Source organism: Phyllostomus discolor, chromosome 3 (genome assembly GCF_004126475.2).
Source record: "Phyllostomus discolor isolate MPI-MPIP mPhyDis1 chromosome 3, mPhyDis1.pri.v3, whole genome shotgun sequence".
Lineage (NCBI taxonomy): Eukaryota > Metazoa > Chordata > Mammalia > Chiroptera > Phyllostomidae > Phyllostomus > Phyllostomus discolor.
The window spans coordinates 102,499,106-102,517,565 of record NC_040905.2 but is presented as its reverse complement, the minus strand read 5'-3'; the positions used below and the strand labels follow the sequence as shown (position 1 = coordinate 102,517,565).

General features: G+C 48.4%; 1 protein-coding gene across 1 annotated transcript in view; it reads right to left on the bottom strand.

Annotated features, from left to right (window-relative positions):
• Positions 1–17,225: 17,225 nt before the first annotated feature.
• The window catches only part of PARN (poly(A)-specific ribonuclease), a 175,481-nt gene continuing 174,246 nt past the window's right edge, over positions 17,226–18,460 (bottom strand). Inside the window, exon 24 of the mRNA XM_028512738.1 lies at positions 17,226–18,246. Within this exon, the coding sequence (XP_028368539.1) occupies positions 18,194–18,246 (53 nt within the window). The 3' untranslated portion in view covers positions 17,226–18,193. The remainder of the gene's footprint in view (positions 18,247–18,460) is intronic.

Below are 18,460 nucleotides of genomic sequence, written 5' to 3'. Positions count from 1 at the left end.
TCCTGTGGAAAGGGATCCCCCGCACCATGCCTGGAAGCTGGGGCAGGAGCAGGCTTCCAAGCCCCGAAACACCCTCCCCCACTCTCCACCTCTCGGCCACCGCAGCCTGGGCTGGGCTGAAGGTGGGTGCACCCGGGCAGGAGGAAGAGGAGCACTTGGTCAAGGCGCCCCGGGGTCCAGGGCAGGAGCTGATGATGCACCACGGCACAGTGCCACGTGATGCCAAAGTGTGACAGCCTCCTTTCCTCCTCCTCCTGGCAACAGAGCCCAAATTCCCTTTGAAGACTCGCCCCTCTCCCACTCTCAGTTCACAAGACTTGGGAAGAAAACACAGTCTGGGAGAGACAGCTTCATGGCCATGGCAACATTGTTTGCAATAGCCAGGACAGGAAACAACCTGAGCATTCACTGGTAGATGAATGGATGGATACAGAAAATGTGGTGCATGTGTGTGCATGTGTGTATGTATATTACAGGGGAGGACAAAAGTAGGTTGACAGTTGTGAGTACATGAAACACGGTTTATTCTTGTATTATCATTTATTCATTATTGTATTATTTTCTATATGGACAACTGTCAACCTACTTTTGCCCACCCCTGGACAAATGTAACGGAGTATTATTCAGCCCTGAGAAAGGGAGAAGTCCTGTCATTTGCAACAACATGGATGAACCGTGAAGGCATTATGCTAAGTGAGATGTCAGAGAAAGACAAACACTGCATGATGTCATTTGCATGCAGAATTTTAAAAAGCTGAGCTCGTAGAGACAGAGAGTAGAATGGTGGTCACCAGGGGCGGGGCAGTGGGGGAGAGGGGGAGGTGGTGGTCAAAGATACCAACTTGCAGTTATAAGATGAATGTGTTCCGGGGGTTTAATGTACAGCAGCGTGACTATAGTTAACGATACTGCAGCGTACACAGTAGCCTCCCCTCATTCACGGGGGATGCATTCCAAGATCCCCAACGGACTCCTGAACCCCCAGAAAATACCAAACCCTATACACACTGTCTTTCCTGCATCCACACAGCCTTTCACCTAAGGAAAGCACTTCCCAGCTTCTCCTCGGTGCGTCTGAACTGCGAGCATCACCACCCTGGCGCTCTGTGGCCACTGCCGAGTAGAAGGAGGGCTCCCAGAACGCAGGCACCGCGATGCACCGAGATGATGACAGTCGATCTGATAACCAAGACGGCTGCTGAGTGACTAAAGGGTGGGAAGCGCCTACAGCTCAGAGACTCGGGACAAAGGGATGATTCACATCCGGGGAGGGAGGGAGCGGAACAGCGAGGGTTTCATCGCGCTAGTCAGAACAGTGTGCAATTAAAAGCTTATGAATTGTTATTTCTGGAATTGTCCATTTAGTGATTCTGGATGGAAGGTGACTGTGGGAACTGAAACTGGGGAAAGTGAAACCATGGATAATGAGGGACCACTGTACAGCACGTGAAAGTTGCTAAGAGAGAAAATCTTGAATGTTCTCACCACAAAAAAAAGGTAATTATATGACATGATGCAGGTGTTGACTAACGCTATGGTTTTGCAAGACATGAGTGTATTAAACCAACACATTGTACACTTAAGATTACACAATGTTACGTGTCAATTATATTTCAATAAGGAAACATTTTAAATAACAGAAAATTTTTAAAGTTTGTGACATTAAAAAAACCCACAATTGTGGAGTTAACCTCATTCATCTGACTAATGCTGGAGGATCCCACCAGGAAGGCTGCTGGGCACTCCCTGTCCAGTCTCTGGACATGCCCCTGCACCCCTCCCCCTTGCCCCTGCTGGGGGGGGGCACCCCTCCCCGCCCCCGCTGCTTGCTCCTAGCCAGCAGTCAGCTATTAAACCCAGGCAAAGTTGGTAGGACCATCCCTGCCTCGCAGCATGGCTGCATTGGTGCCTCCCCTTATTGCGACTGTTGCAATTCTACCCAGTCCTTTGCAAGCTTCAAGTGGGAAGCCTAGTTTGGTAAAATACCAGCATGTTCTCCTAGGACAAAAAAAGTAAAAATCTCTTAAGAGTGCTAAGCATAGGACAGAAAAGAAAATCAACAAGTTTCTTTTCAAATGTTTCAGGAGAAAAATGTAAAGATGTATCAGTGAGTCTCAGAAACGTCCTGTCACTAACCTCCCTCCTTCTGCCCCTGACTCGATGATGACGGAGCAGTCTGCTGAGTCTGCTGTTGTCATTACTCACTTCCTGCATGCCGCTGTGCTTCGTAACCCTGCCCACCGGCTGCCCATTTCCTCCTGCCCATCCCCAAGCTGGTGCCTTTCCTTAGGACCTCTTCAGGGCTCAGGTTTTCCCTGCTGCTTCAGGGACCCTGTGACCCACTCTCGCCCCAAAGAGCAAGGGCGAGCCCACCACGTTCCCCCCCAACCTGGATTCCCCTGTTCCCTAGAGACAGACATCGCCCAGACCCTGGAGACCTTCCCGCTGAGGCTGACTCTCATCTTCTGAAAATAGAGAGAGGACAATATTCATAGTTCATTGCACACACGTGATCATCTGCAAGACTGAGAGATGGGCGAGAGAATGGGGCTGAGAGAGGGAAACCATTCCAAGTGAAGCCTGGTCCTACGGGGTCCCCACACTGACACCCCCTGACCAATGACCTTTGTGCATTCAGCTTTACCTCTGGGGTGACAGGGCCACCCCCTGAGGTCAGAAAAGGTAAGTGCCAGGGAGTTGCCACTAGTTAAATACTAATGCCAGGCTCACAGCCACCCCCCATCCTGATAATGTTTCCTGTGGATGACACTCTCTGGAAGAAGCCGGCTGTGAGCAAACAGCCAGCTCACTGTATCTTTTGAGCGTATCAAATTCCTAATAGAGAATATAATGGCAAGGGCGGCGTCAAGAAAAACAATCACCCAAGGACCAGTCTGTAACTGTTGCTAAGCTGAATGGCTATCAATTACTCATCTTGAAGACTCAAGCAGGACACACCCCTCCTCCTGACTGCTTCATAAATGGTCCTGCTCCTCACCAGAAAAAATGTATTCCTTTCCTCCTGAACACTCTTCCCCCATCCACAGCTCCTGTGTGCCTGTGCCCGGGCGCACACCCCCAGAGTGCTTTCTGCTGAGTCTGCTCTCCCTTCCAGAAAGAGGGGGTGTTCGGCCTCCCTGCACGTCATTTTGTTGTGAGCACTTTCTGAACCCAGGTGCTCAGCCTCCCCATGCCTTCTCCCTCTGGCCCGCCCTGGACTTTGCAATCAAGCTCCCTCGGGAACCTCAGCGACCAGTCTCTGCTCGCATGGCTTTCACATCATCGGTCAGGTCCCTCTGTGTTTCACAGGCAGGACCCTGAGAAGCTTCTGAAACCTCATGCCAAAAACGTATTAAGGTCAATTTTTAAAAAAATTTCTAAAACCATGCTAACATAGCATTAAATAAGAGCAGTACCCTACATGTGCATCCATGGCCTGTTAAACTCACTGATTTTAAAGAAATGACTGCTTTATGGAATTGAAACAACTGGTAAAAAAATTTAATAATGCAGTGAAACTTTCTATGAATATTTTATTAAGTTCTCATATTAAGTTCTCATATATAGTTCACTAATAAAAATAAGGAGCAAGAATATTAGCACCTTTGTATCTTCCATCATTACTGAAGGAGATTAAAGGGGAAAAAATAAGTCTTTGGACTGACTGTCAATTTTTCTCTCCCCAGAACATTTGTTTTCACTGAAGTGCCTTGGTTTCAACCCATTCTGAAAAATTGGGATTTCATTATATCTGAAATGATTCGGGAGGCCGCATCCCTCCAGGGTGACAAGATCCCTGCATCCTGGGGTGAGGGGGATAAAGCAAGGAGGGCTCCATCTCGCCTCAGGTAGATGCACACATTACTGCAGGACCCGGGGACACTGTCTAGATTTTTCTCCCGGTTGCAGTTGTGAGGGACAGGCTCTCGGTGGACTGCAGGACTTTGGTCTCTTTAAAAAGACAAGAGGAAAGGTCCCAAAAGCCTAAAGGAAAACCAGAAGGGAAATATGATGCTCGTTCACTCAAAAAGCACCTCATGTCCCATAAACCTGACCTCGACTACTCTTGGGGAGAGGAAACTGGGTTGAATTAGTGTAATTTTTTTATGAGGAACTCTACAAATGTTCCAGTCCTGGGCTCTGCCTCAGCAATAGCAGTGGCGGGGGCTGGGGTGGGGGGTGGGGAGGTAGAACAGAGAGCTAGGTCTCTCTCCAGCAGGGGTCCAGCTCCTACCTCTGCCCAGAGGCTGGGGGGCCACGAGCAAGTGTCTGGTTCACATCACAAATGGGGGGACTGGAATGGAGGGGCTCTAAGCCCCTTTCCTGTGAAACTTCACCATTCTGTGAGCCTACCAGCTGGCTTGGGGACCTTTGGTTTCGCATGAGTGTCATTCTTTAATCTGGGAGGGCTTGGTCTGAACTAGAAAACAGGGGAGGGAGCCCTGGGTGGGGGGGTCGGTCGGTGGGAGCATTGTGCCGAACACTGAAAGCTTGCGGATTTGATCCCCAGTTGGGGTGCATGTGGGAGGCAAATAACCTCTGTCTCTTACTTACTCTCTCTCTGAAATCAATGAATAAATCTTTGGGTGAGGATTCAAAAAAAGATGGGGGAGAGGGAGCCAGGTAAAATCACCTATTAGACATAGCACAGCTGTGTCTCCTAGAACAGTTTGGTAAGAAGTCTGGAAAGTGGACTGTGGGTGGCAGCCTTTCACTAACCACCTCTCCTTAGGCACTTTCTGGGTACTGGCAGATTGCAGGTGGGCAATTAATAGACTCACCTCATTCCATCCTCGCAACAGTCCTGAGAGGCAGTTGCAGGTGGTAGCAACTGTTGGTTGCCTCCCAATCTCCACCCTCCCCTTCCTTCTTACTAATAGAATTCTGGGAATGTGTCCACCTGGAAAACTACTGTATTAGTTAGTTATTGTTGTATAACAAATAAGCCCACGATGTAGCAGCTGAAAACAAGTGTTATTATCTCAAAATTTCGGTGGGCCAGTTTTGTGGGTCCCCAGGATTATGTCCCTCAAACTGCAGTCAAGCCCTGGCTGTTGTAGCTCAGCAGATTGAGTGCTGGTCTGTGGACCAAATTGTTGCTGGTTCGATTCCCAGTCAGGGCACTTGCCTGGGTTGTGGGCCAGGTCCCCAGTAGGGGGTATGCAAGAGGCAACCATACTTTGATATTTCTCTCCCTTTTTCTCCCTCTCTATAAACAAACAAATAAACAAACAAATAAAATCTTTTTTAAAAAGAAAGAAATTGTAGTCAAGATATTCGCCAGACCTCCAGTCATCTGAAGGTTTGGCTGGAGGAGAATGTTCTTCCAAGTTCACTCATGAGGCCATTGGACTTAAGGGCCTCAGGTCCTTGCTAGCTGTTTGCCAGACACATCAGTTCCTTGCCATGTGGGCCTCTCCACAGTGAAGCTCACATGACAGCTGCCTTTCCTCAGAGCAAGAGAACAAGGGAAGGTATCCAAGGTAGAAGCTACCCTCTCTTTGTAGCCTAATTTCAGAAGTGACTTCCTATCACTTTGCCATAGACTATTGGTTAGAAGAATGTTACTAGGCCAAGCCCACACTTGAGGGGAGGGAATTAAACAAGGGAGTGAATCCCAGAAGGAAGGGATTGGAGACTACCTACCACAACTACCTTTTCCAGACTCCCCTGCAGCTAAACATGGCCATGTGCCTAAATTCTAGCCAATGAAATATAAGCAGGAGTTTGGTGGTGGACTTCTAGGGAGACTCCTAGGAAAGGTGAGTCAGAATGTACTTCTTCTTTTCTTGAAGTCTGGAACAGAATGGCAGCTCCAGCAGCCACCTTGGACCATAAAGAGACCTTTGAAATAGAAGCTAACATAGGAAGACCCAAGAAGACTAGGTCTGTGAAGATTTCACTGGCCCATACTACCAGCCTTGACTGCCTGCCTGGGGAGCCTTTTTTATCAGTGTTTTAAGCCACCATATTCAGAACTCTGTCACTCACAGATGAACCCAGTCTCAAACAATGCAGTATTATCATCCCCACTGTACAGAGCAAACTACCAAGGTTCGTAGGTACATGGAAATTATCCAAGGTCAAAAAGCAAGTAAGTGGCCCTGGCTGGGTGGCTAAGTTGGTTGGAGCATCATCCTGTACACCACACACAAAAAAAGTTGTGGTTTGATCCCTGGCCAGGGCACATACTTAGATTGAGTGTTTGATCCCCAGTTGGGGCACATACGGTAGGCAACTGATCCATGTTTCTCTCTCACATCGATGTCTGTTTCTCTGTCTGTCTCTCTCCCTCTCTCCCTTCCTCTTTCTCTAAAATCAATTAAACAAACACTCAGGGGAGGATAAAAAAAAAAGCAAGTGGTTGAGCCTGGGCTTCACCTACAATTTGTTTCATTACCAAACACATCCTTCTTCCAAGGCTTCGAGAGGGAGATTGCTGGGGAGAATCGTCTGGAGTTCCTGCCCCGTCTCCTCGACAGTCTCGCCGTGCGAAGTCAAATGGGGGACAGCAGTGGTCTCCCACTGCTAGCAGCCTGGCAAAGCAGTCCCTTTCCTAGGCCAGGGAGCAAAGGTTGCTGTTTTATTCATCATGTTCCCCGTCTTTCCCGGGGACACGCAGCAAGGAACACTGTGGACTGGGCAGCTGTTGGTTTGGGAAACGTTCCCAATTTCAGAGCAAGTGATAAGGAAGGATGTACTAAAAGAGCAAAAGGTCTGGATAACAGATGGTGTGTGTTTGAAGGCAGGCTGTCCCAGGCTATGGGCAGTGTTCAGTAACGCCTTCTCAGAGCAGGGACAAAAAAATGCCGCAAGGCACTCAGCCACATCCTTCTGGAGGAGAGCCTGATCGGGCCCCCACCAGAGCTGGACGGAAGGCTCTGGCTGAGCTGGGTCGTCCCCGACCCAGGGAATTCCACTTCAAGCCCCAGGACCTGCCAGAGAAACCAGCCTTCAGCTGCTGGTGGAGTGATGCTCATCACTCAATGTCTGTGTAGCCTTTTCATGTGTAAGAACTTTCTTCTTTCACTGACCACCCCACACCCGACCTACAGCAGTCCCTGCAGTTGGAACCTTAACCCCCTTAATGAACCTGCCGCTCTGAGGGGTTTGTTAGCAGCCGATCAGTTAGCCATAGGTCAATGGGTACTTCTCAAGGGTCTGAAAAGACCTGACTTTCTCAAGTTAAGCTAAACATTTAACATTTCTACTTTGCTGTTTGTATTAGCCTGCAAATAGTCTGTCCTAGCAAGTCTTTTCACAAACTGCAGGGCCATTCCTCTATCCAAATATTTCCTGTAATAGTCGGGGCTTTTATGGTAGCAAGTCACAGGAATGTAACTCAAACTAAGATAACCAAAAGGAGAGAAATGGTTTATTGATATTTACATAACTGGAAAGGAAGGGGTGGGTCTAGCACTGGGCACAAACGATTCCAGGCCCCAAACGTGCCCTCCACACGCTCTCACATCGGGTTGTCCTTGTCTCCTGTGGCAAGTGGGTTCTCAGCGTGTACTGGAAACAGGCTGGTCCCAGCAACCTCGGACCAGGTTCTTCCAGCACAGAGAGTTAACGCCACCTGCCTGGGACGTGACTGGTCCATGGGGTGAGGGGGGTGGCACTCTGATTGGCTGGGCCTGGATCCCATGCCCACCTCCTGCGGCTAGGAGAGTGGGGTGCTCTGAACGGCAGGCCCTACCAGAATTACATGATGGGAGAAGTTGGGCTCAAAGAAATGGGTGTTTCCAGAAAAAAAGCAACCTGTTTCCAACCTGCAGTCCAACGTTGCAAATACGTGGATGAAGGCTTTCCTGCACATGCTTGCAAAACCAAGTGCCCCACTGATCCCGGCTTGTTGAAGGATGTGTCAATGCACTGTCCCTCCTGAATCTGGCATGGGGCTCCTTCCACCTCCACACCCTCTGCCCTGCTTGCTGCCTGCCTCACAAAGTCCCCTCGTTTTCCCATCTGCTTTTGTTTGCACGGGGATCCTAAATGACACCAGCTATAGAGTTCTGGGACATAACCTAACATTCCCCTCCAACCAAGGCTGAGCTTTCTCTGTTGGCAGACAGGGAATTCCCTCTGTAGTTCCAGCAGAGGCCCCTGACAGCTGCCCTCCCACTCTCTGAAGACAGAAGAGCTGCTGGTAAGCAGGGCCTCCAGTTCCAGATGACATTTGACCTTTCATCTCCAACGGCTGAGTGGCAGCTGAGTGCAAAGCTATGGCTGGACACTCACAGCTCTCGGCCTCAAGGAGAAAAAGCAGGGGTGGCACAGACTCCACCTACAGCCTGGGGCCAGAAGAGGAAAGTGGATCTGATTTGCTGAGTAGACACTGGGTATAAGCTTATTTTTGTTTCTTTTTTCCCCCAAACTGCTTGAGCCATAAAATAAAGTGCTCCTTTCCAAGGAGCACAACTCTTTTTTTAAATTCATCGATCAATTTGAGGGAGAAACATCAATATGTTAATATGTTGTTTCATCTATTTATGCATTCACTGGTTGATTACTGTTATGTGCCCCGACCCGGAATCAAACCTGCAACCTTGGTGTATCGGGATGACGCCACAACCAACCGAATCCCCTGGCCAGGGCCGAGAAGCACAACTCTGCCTCAGTGACCCTTTGCACACGTGTGTCTCTGGCTGTAGCAACCTCAGCACGGCCAGGAAGGAGTCCAGGCTGGAAAACGTGGTGAGGTTGCCCAGCCACCTGGAGAACTTGGAGGCTCAGTTGCATCTGATGTCAGACGCTGGTGAACATCTACAGCTACTGGCCCCTGTTCCGCCATTCGGTCACTGCTGCAGAGCCAGGGCAGCGCTTCTAAGGCAGCAGAGGCCTGTGCCCAGGTGAGCGCCCAAAACACACAGGCGGCAGTGGCAGAATTCTGGAGTTAGGATGGCCCTCAGGAGTCTGCCCTGTCTCATGGTCTTCTTCCACAGACGCACCTTGACCTCTCCTCCGCCGCATTAGGCTGTCTGCCTGGTGATTTAAAGGAGGGCCTCCAGACCACCTTTTTTCGGGGTCCTGCCTTTGATCGCTGTCAAGGTCTACATTCTCTGTCTAGCCACACTCCCTCCTCCCACACATCGCGCCCCGTTTTCTTCGTCATTCGCCCATGTGGGGGCAACGGAGAGAAGGAACACAGTGAAGGAGAGCTGTTCCTGGCTGAGAAGGAGTGGACTGCAGGTTCATGTGTTTCCAGGCATTTATTCAAAACCTTCCTTTCGCCCTATGTTTCCACTGGCCCCATCTATGACCGTAAAGTCATGGCTACACTCAAGAGTCCATTTTAGAACGTTCAGCTTTTTTCTTCTCTCTTTTCAGTGCTGGGGTCCAGAGGGAAGCAGAAGCGAGGGGCAGAGCCTCCTAAAGTCTCAACTCAAGCTCTCTCTCTGCGGAGGGACATTTGCTTCCAGAATTGAGCCGTTTCTCGGCACATCAGTCTATTTTTGCAGTAGAGCTGGCTGCCCCATGCCAAGGTTCCTTACCACAAATAGAACTTCTGGAAGGGCCTGCTGGTTTCCTCCGAGCTTTTAGACACCTCTTCACATTTCATTTGGCTTCCCTTCCCCTGCCTCAAAAGGGAATATTTGGAGCCCCTTCTGTTTTGCTGTGACTGCAGGCACCTCTGGGGCTCTCCAGGGGGATGCCTTCGGGGCAGCAGGGAGCCTGGCCTGATGCTTTGGCTCCGGCCTCTGGCGCACCCTACCCGCTGCTCCCCGGAAGCTGAGCTGCAAAGCCCAGGATAGCCAGAGTACCAGTGTGCATCCCACACTTAGGCTCAGCCCTGAGTGAGATGGTAAACCACCGGCACCGCATTCAATGTCCTTGTCCCCTAGGACCCCCAGCCCTTTCAAGTGCCTTTGGCCCCCACCTGTCATTTGAGACAGGATTTGAGAACTCATTGCATAAAGTGTCATGGGCAAGTGACGTACCACTGAGACACTGCCCTACCAGAGGATGCCTGGAGTGAGAACACTCTAGAAGCAATCTGTACAATTGAACTGAAATAGGTAGGGAAAAATAAGAGATCACCTCATTAACCTGCCAACCAGGCAAGAGCTACCTGTGCCCAAGACCAGCTTTGGTTTGCTGGAGTCTGAGGTTAGAAGAAGCAAGGGAACACCATGTTCTTGAAGCACTTAAAACAGCTTCAGAAGATTCCAGAATAGTAGCAAGCCCAATTATTTGAAAGACTCCCACATTATGTATCTCAGCTCCTTCTCTCAGGTCTGCCACTGACTAGCTGTGTGAGCTGAGGTCGCTTCTCTAAGCTCTCCTTTTCCCTCCCGAGGGAACAAAAGGAATCACGATAATGTGCCCGGCATGTAACAAACTTCTAAGTCTGGATAACAAATGTCTGCAAGAGCTAGACCCTTAACATTAGACAGTGACACTTTCCACATGGTTCCAATTACCCAAAAGATAGGAACAAGCTAAGGGGTGCCGGCTCCTAATGCCAACTAGAGTTGGACATGACCTTGCCCTTGGATTTGCTCCCAGCAGCCCGAGCTTTGGTTGATGGACAGGTATGTGCATTGCTCTTGCTGTGCAGGCAGTGTTCACAAGGCCAGTGGCCCCCGGGCCTGAGTGGGCACCAGAACATCTGCAGGGCTTGCTTCCAGACTGCTGGCCCCACCTCGGGAGTTTCTGACTCAGTAGGACAGCGGTGAGGCCCAGGGATTTACATTTCTACCAAGTTCTCGGGTGATGCTACTGCCGGGAACAGGAGCTTCAAAGGTCTGGGTGTGTTTCTTCAGCGCTCTGGGCCGCCGTGGCCTCCTCTGTCAGTGAAATGATTCACTGGCTCACGTAGTGGGGACTTTGGACACCAATGCTCAGGATCTGAAGTCCTTTGACAGCAGGTAAATTGGAAAGCAGTCTGGCAATACAGATGGAGAGCCTTTAACATGTTTCTGCTCCTGGGCGCTGTGAGCCCTCTTCTGGGAAGCAGTGCTGTAAGCAATAGTCTAAGGTATGGACACAAAGCCTTAGGATTGCCTGTGGTATGCAGGACGTTGCTGGTCTGTGGGGAAGTCTCTATTCCTAGAGCTGTGGGTGGGCAGAGAGTGCAGAGGGGAACCGGCCCGACCAGGACACAAACTCCTGAGGTAATCAGGACAGGTTCCTCTGGATGAGACTCGGGATGCAAACAGTTCCTGCCACCCTGTGTCCCTCAGGTCCCTCAGCACATCTTCCACCGTCATTCTGTCTCCCTTCACGCAGACACGGGACAGTACCAAGTCTCGGTTACACATGTGCCATCGTAGTCAGACATCCTGAGGTTTGAACTCCAGCTCTGCCACTGACCATGACCTCCACAGCGACAGAACTGACCTCGGCCTCCATTTTATCAAGTGGGAATACAAGGACCTACGCTTCAAACGGTCACAGAGTACTCAGAGTACACTGTGCTCTGTTCTACCTTTCCTGTTACTACTCTAGAAAAAACACACAGTGGGGTGGAGAAAAAAAATCTTTCAAAAAGCAAGGATTAAATACTGGAGGGTGAGTTTACACTAAAGTGGCAAGTTCTAGAGTCGGAGTTTGTGTGTACAAGGAGGAGACTCACTTTCTCCCAGCGTGAGCGAGCTGGGGACGTGGCAGTGAGCTGGGAAGGACCTCTGTGAGCGCTCACTCCCCGTGGTGCTTCCCGCTCCCGCTGGGGCTCAGCCGCTCACAGTGGCCCCAAGAGGAGGGTGGCAGTGCTCTCCTCTGACAGCCCGGGAAACTGAAACTGAGCGAGTGTCCTTGGATCGCACAGCCGACAGCCGAGCTCAGGCCTGGGCAATCACCGAGTCCAGGAGCTGTGCACCGCAGCATGCTGTCTCTGCAGTGTGGTTTCCTCAACTCCTCTGATGAATGGAAACTCTTTCAAGAGTCTAAGTGGAAATGAGCGAATGGAAAAGGGAGACAATGAGGGCTCTGAGGCTCCGTAAGGTGGGGGCTCCTATCACACCATCCATCAGGACAGGACGCTAAGTGCTTGCCGATTCGCACACACCCTGTGGAAGATGAAGTCAGGGCAGTGGAGAATTACGGGCATCGTAAAGACAAAACACCCAAAGGACCCTCCATTCCCTCCCCCCCACACATGCTTAGGTCCAGGCTCCAAAAGTAGGCAAAAGCCTAAGCTTCTGAGTCACAGTCATTTGTCAAGGTAACTTGTAGACACAGCATTCTGAGATGGCACTTAATTTTTAGCCCGTTCAACAAAGGAAGGACAATGTGTGGGTAAAACAAAGGCCTCTGAACTCCCAGATTCTGGGTGTTGAAAATAAGACTGCGGGTCTACTAGACTGCAGTGCACGGAGGGGAGAGGTGAAAGGCATTTATGCTCCTCGTCACCAACTGGAACATGGGAGGCAATGGCTTTGAGTCTAAGATTCTACCACCCAGGTTCCGAGAGCACCTGTGAGAGCAGCTGGATTGAAGGGTGCTGCTCCCCACTTGTCCTTGTGCTAGAGGAGGCAAGTGTCCTAAAGTCTGGCCACCAGTCCTCCCACTGGTCTCAGCCACACGGCAAGATGTTTTCGTGGACCAGCAGCACGAGGCAGGTGTGGGTCTGCACAGGTGTCCAATCTGCACACCCAGGCAGTTTCTTTCGCTTCGAGTTCTCTGCTCTAATATTTCCCTAAAAAAAATGGCTATGACAATTCAATTTCTTCTCATATGAAATATTAAGTCCCCCCACCCCAATAAGAGGGCTCTTTTTTGTTGTCTTTCCTTTTCTGATGGGATTATCTTGTCTCAAACACCTCAGTTTTAAAAAATCTCCTCAGCTGGTGACATTTTCACCAGGCCCAGCACACCAAAATCTTGCTCAAGTTCAGGTTCATGGCATGGCTAAAAAAAGCAGGAGGCCGAGACAGAAGTGGCAAGTGGCTAAAGACAAACTGAACTGCTTTAAGCAGGGACTGGACAACTTAGGGGAGAGGGTGGCTGACAACCAGGAGAAACACAAACTGGCCTTCAGGTATTCTATTTCCCCTCCTTGACAAAACCAGGTGCACGGATTTACTCCATGAATCATTTGGGGAATAAGATTTCAACTGAAGTTATGAAGCTTGTCATGAGATTTAAAAAAAAAAGGAGGATCCCAAAAGATTGCACTATTTTTAATGCTCATTAGCTTCCCAGGTCAGGAGAGAGTAACCTAGCCTCAGCAGCAACCAAGGGTCACAGCACTTTCCTCCCCAGGTGATGAGAAGGGCTGCGACATCGGCCCAGTGGGAACTGCCCATGGAGAAATGATGACACCCTCTCTGTGTGGCTCTTCAGCAATAATAACAGCACAATTTAATTTTTTTTTTTTATCTTCACCCAAGAACATTTTTTTCACTGTTTTTAGTGAGGGAGGAAGGGAGAGAAAGAAACATTGATGTGAGAGAGAAACACAGATTGGTTGCCTCCAGTACATACCCAGACCAGGAATCTTATGTACCTGGACTGGGAATTGAACCCACAACCTAGGTATGTGCCCTGGCCAAGAACTGAATCTGCAACTTTTTGGTTACAGGATGATGCTCCAACCAACTTGGAGCCACACCTGCCAGGGCAAAACACCACATTTTACAAACACACACACACACTCTAGACCCACACTTGTTATTGGGCCAACAGATTTTTGCACCAGGCACCAAAGCAATCCAACAGGAAAGGTCTTCTCCACAAATGCTGTTGGAATAACTGCACAGTCACATGGAATGAAGGGACCTCAACTCCTGTTCTCACACCACATACAAACAAGTAACTGAAGATTAACTTAGACAGACTTAAACGCTATAACTATAAAGTTTCTAGAAGAAACATGAAAGAGTATCTTTACGACTTGGGGGTTTCTTAGAAAGGACATAGAAAGAAAAAACTGATATCACAGGCTTCATTAAAATGAAAACTTCTGCCCAGTAGAAGACACTGTTAAGAAAACAAGTTGCTGGGGGAGTGGGTCATGAATATTCTCACCACAAAAAAGAAATGGTGACAAGTGATGTGATGGTGGTGCTGGCTAGTGCCATGGTGGGGGTCCTTGGGCAACGTATGGGTGTATCAAGTTATCACATTGTCCACCCTAACCTCACACGATGTTACATGTCCATTCTATCTCAGTAAGGCTGGTATAAAAAAAAAAAAGAAGAAAGAAAAAAACCAAGCCTGTCATAGACTGGAACTAAAAAACTTCAGAACAACTTTGACAAAGGACTGATATCCAGAATATATAGTGACCACCTACACCTCAATAACAGAGACGTAAACCAATAAAATACAGACAAGTGAACTGAACAGGTACTTTGCAGAGGACTATATACAATTGGCTAGTAAGTACATCATTAGTCACCAGGGAAGTGACTGCAATGAGAACTGCAATGAGATATACTACACACCCACCAAGATGGCCAACGACCCCAAATGATGCTGAGGGCAGGGGCTACTGGAACTCTCACACAGTGTGGATGAGAGTATAAAATGATACAACCACTTTGGGACAAGATCTGGAAGTTTCTTGCCATCCAGCAATTCTACTCCTTGGTAGCTACCCTGCAAAATTAAAGCTTTTGTTCTCAAAAGACTTGCACTAGAATGTTCATAGCAGCTTTATTCATAATAGCTGCATAGTCCCAACCTGGGAAGAGCCCCAGTGTCCATCCACTGGAGGACGAATAAACCGCCGTGGGTGCACACGCTGCAACATGAAGGAAGGGACTACTGATGTGTGCAGACATGGCTGAATCTCAAAACGTGCTGAGTGGAGGAGGCCTCACACCAGAGAGTGACTCTATTTTCATGAACTCCTAGAAAAAGGTCAAACTAATCTGTGATAAAAATGAAAAAAGCAGACTGGTGGCTGCCTCCGGGGGTGGGAGTTGACTGGGAAGAAGCATTGGGGAGAATTCTGGGGTGATGGTAATGCTGTGTCTTGGCAGGGTGAAAATGAACAAAGGAAGCCTCATCAAAATGCGGTCGGAAAGCTGTGAAGGGAGAGCTCTCACCACTACCACTCACCACATAAGGAAAAGTCCTCTCTACCCGACACAGCAAGCTGCCCTTGCCTGCAGCCAATGATGAGCCCTCACCGCTTCCATCTCATTCTCCTCCAATAAACTCTGTTCAAAACAACCCCTCCCAAGCCCCTCCTTTCCTTTATAAAAGAATGTTCTTCTCCTTTGTTCTCCACACTTGCCTGTGGTTCACCATAATTTGCTTGTACCAAATTGAAATTCCTCTCCCATTTTTGAATAAATTCATTTGCTGTGGATGACCTTTGTTGTTTAATTTTGAAGGTTAATAGTATGAGATTTGAGCATTTCACTATAAATTTTATTCCCACTGACCTCCAAATATAAACAAATACTAAACTCTGACTGTTGACAAACATGCGCAAGTATTTGGGAAGGAGAGTGCACTGATGTTTGCAACTTAGAAATGAACTGATGGATGGATAGGATGGCCAAATGGTTATATAATGAAACAAAAACAGCAACATGACAACTGTACAATCTAGGTGGCAAGTGAGTGAGTGTTCACTAAATGATTCTTTCAACTTCTCCACATGCTTGAAAATTTTCATCATAAAATGTTGGGGGGAGCCCTGACTGGTGCGGCTCAGTGGATTGAGTGCCGGCCTGTGAACCAAGGGGTCAAGGGTCTGATTCCCAGTCAGGGCACATGCCTGGGTTGTGGGCCAGGTCCCCAGAGGGGGGCGCATGAGAGGCAGCCACACATTGATGTTTCTCTCCTTCTCTTCCCCTCTCTAAAGATGCATATATCTTAAAAAGATAAGCTGGGGTGGGGGGGACCAGACAAATACAGAGCTATGAAAATGGGCAGAACTACAGTGCTCAGTCTCCACCCTAGATCCAAAAGACAAAAAAACAAACAAAAACCCTACAAAACTCTTTCAGGAAACATCAAGGGCCCTACACCCAGGCCTGCCTCCAGATTCAGCCACAGTCTTCCAGAAACCCCTGAACCACAGCCCCATCATGATAAAATGCCCCTGGGCCTATCAAAAAGCCCAAGTACCATCCTAGGCTTTATGCCCAAAAGAGACACTCAGAAAGCCTAACAGGTATGCATGGAGGGGGAGAAGGAGCACCTGTTTAAGTCATTTGCTATAGTTGGTAAAGCAGAGGCCAGGATGTGCATGAGGGCTTCACTGGGTATTTAATTCTGTCAAATCCCATGTGACCATGCCTATGTCGGCAGACACCACACGGGTTCCAGATCGAAAGTGTAATCTTCCAACATTATTACAATTTATTGTGCACTGTGGGTACCAGGCATTTAACATAATATCATTTAATTCTCACAGCCACCGTGTAAGGTAGGTTTATTATCCTAATTTTAGGATTGAGAAAACTGAAGCTGGAGCTGAAACAGACTCTCTGGAGGTCCTTTCTAGAAAGCACTCCTCATCAAGACCCTCTCTGGACCAGTAGTGACAGGAGTACAACCTGTGCTTGCAAAGCTTTTTGAGTAGAGAGCACTGGGCTTCAGGGAACAAAAAAGATTTTCATTACCTTAGGGCGAGAGGCCTCTCTCCCCCACTGAGGACCTGGCATTGTGAGACCCCCACGCAATCTGCGTTTCCTGGCCAGGTGCCCTCATTAGGCAATTTGTACCTTTCACATGTACGTCAATCACAATCTTCAAGAGGTTTTCCCTTTTATTCGGTGGCAAGAAGTGTCCGGTACTACCTGCTTTCCCTGTACGTTTTAATGACACATCAGAGTCCGGCAGTGCTCTTTAAGCCCCCGGCCTGGATATTTTCCTTTACTGTTTGTTTTCCACTCTCCCTTCACACTTCCCCACTGAGCTGCGAGCAGTGACAGCTTGGAAGAGGTGCCAAATTTGGGTTTGTAACTTTGTGGCTGTCAAACTCCTGTGGAAAGGAGGATGCAGAACGGGAAATGTTAAGAGGCTCCTAATTGGGGAAAGTGTCTTACAAATCTGAATTCGCACAACACCACCGTTTCCAGATTCCGATCAGAGCTGTGAGACCTCAGATTCTTCCCACCACAGAAAAGATGCAGACCCTCCCATGAAGCCTTTACCACAGGGCTCAACTCCTGCACTGGGATGCGATTCGCTGAGGCAGGAAAAACAAGCTCTGGTAACTTACAGAGCTTTTCAGAGGTGATCTTTAGAGAAATGATACCTATGTAGAGGCTGAGTATTTCATTCACTTATTAAAAAGAAAAGGGAAAAAAATCAGAATTCTATGAAAATGTCTTTAATTTTCACCTTCTGGAAATACATTTTATATTTTTATTTCCATGATACAAAAATGTAATATCTCTAACAATGATGTATATGACACAACTCTACTGAAGTAGATCCACGAAATTCTGTCGCTGTTGTGATATGCTTAAACAAAGGGCTGGCATATGTAGCTTTAGATCATGACTTCACACATGTGCGCACACACGCACACGGGCCACCTTGCTCCCAGACAGCCACACAGAGACCACACACTAACACACTGACAAAGTGACCACAGTGTACATGTAAAAACAGAAATTAACGTTTTTACTTGTCCTGGAGCAAGAAACTCACATCTTAGGAAAAATAACTCTAAATAAATATTCCCCAAGGCCAAGGCATATGGTAAGCTCCTTTATCGGTAGAGATTTTCCTACTGGAAAAATAAGCTTAAAAGCTTCGTATTTTCAGGCAGCTAAGGTGGGAAGCAGAGAGACATAACCGATTTCTCCACTAGGAGATGGTAACCACGTGCTGCGGCTGCCCCAGAATCTGAGCATGAGGAGATGAAACCTCTTGAAGCAGAAGGGCGTTCAAGCCCCGAACTCATGATCACAGCATCCAAGAATGTCAGCTCTTTTTGCATATTTCACAGCTGAATCACCCACCCCCACCCCAAAATCAGGTGGATTCCTAAACATACTAATTCATGACAGGAAGGGTTCACATGAGCAAAAAATAACTGGTTAATCATGTACACCTTCACAACAGCTTTTATATTATGCTGTGTGTCAGCAGACAGTTTACATTAAAAAGGAAAGAAGAAAACCACAGCTGCAAAAATAAAAGCTAAGTTTTTTTCAGGAGACACGCTTGTTTTCAAACCCCTCCCATAAAACACATTAAATACAGTATGGCTTCCAATCGTGCCGGCTGGGGTCTTTCTCAGCAACAGCACCCATGACTTGTTTCATTCAGGTCTTGGTTACCACGTGTCAGGAACTTCGAAGAGCTTGGCAGAGCTGTCCGAGATGCTTCCTAGTGGGAAAGGACAAAACAAGATGAGCAAGGAGAGAGCAGCACCTGGAGGGGAACGGATGGCCAGCACAGGGCCAGGGCAGCTGCACAGTTGTAACAGGAAAAAGTCCACAGACAGGTCTTGTCCATGGAGCGCAGTGTCCAGCAAACAGAGTGACACCAGAGACACATCACAGGTAGGACTGATGAGGTGCCTCCCTCCTGCCTGGGCTGC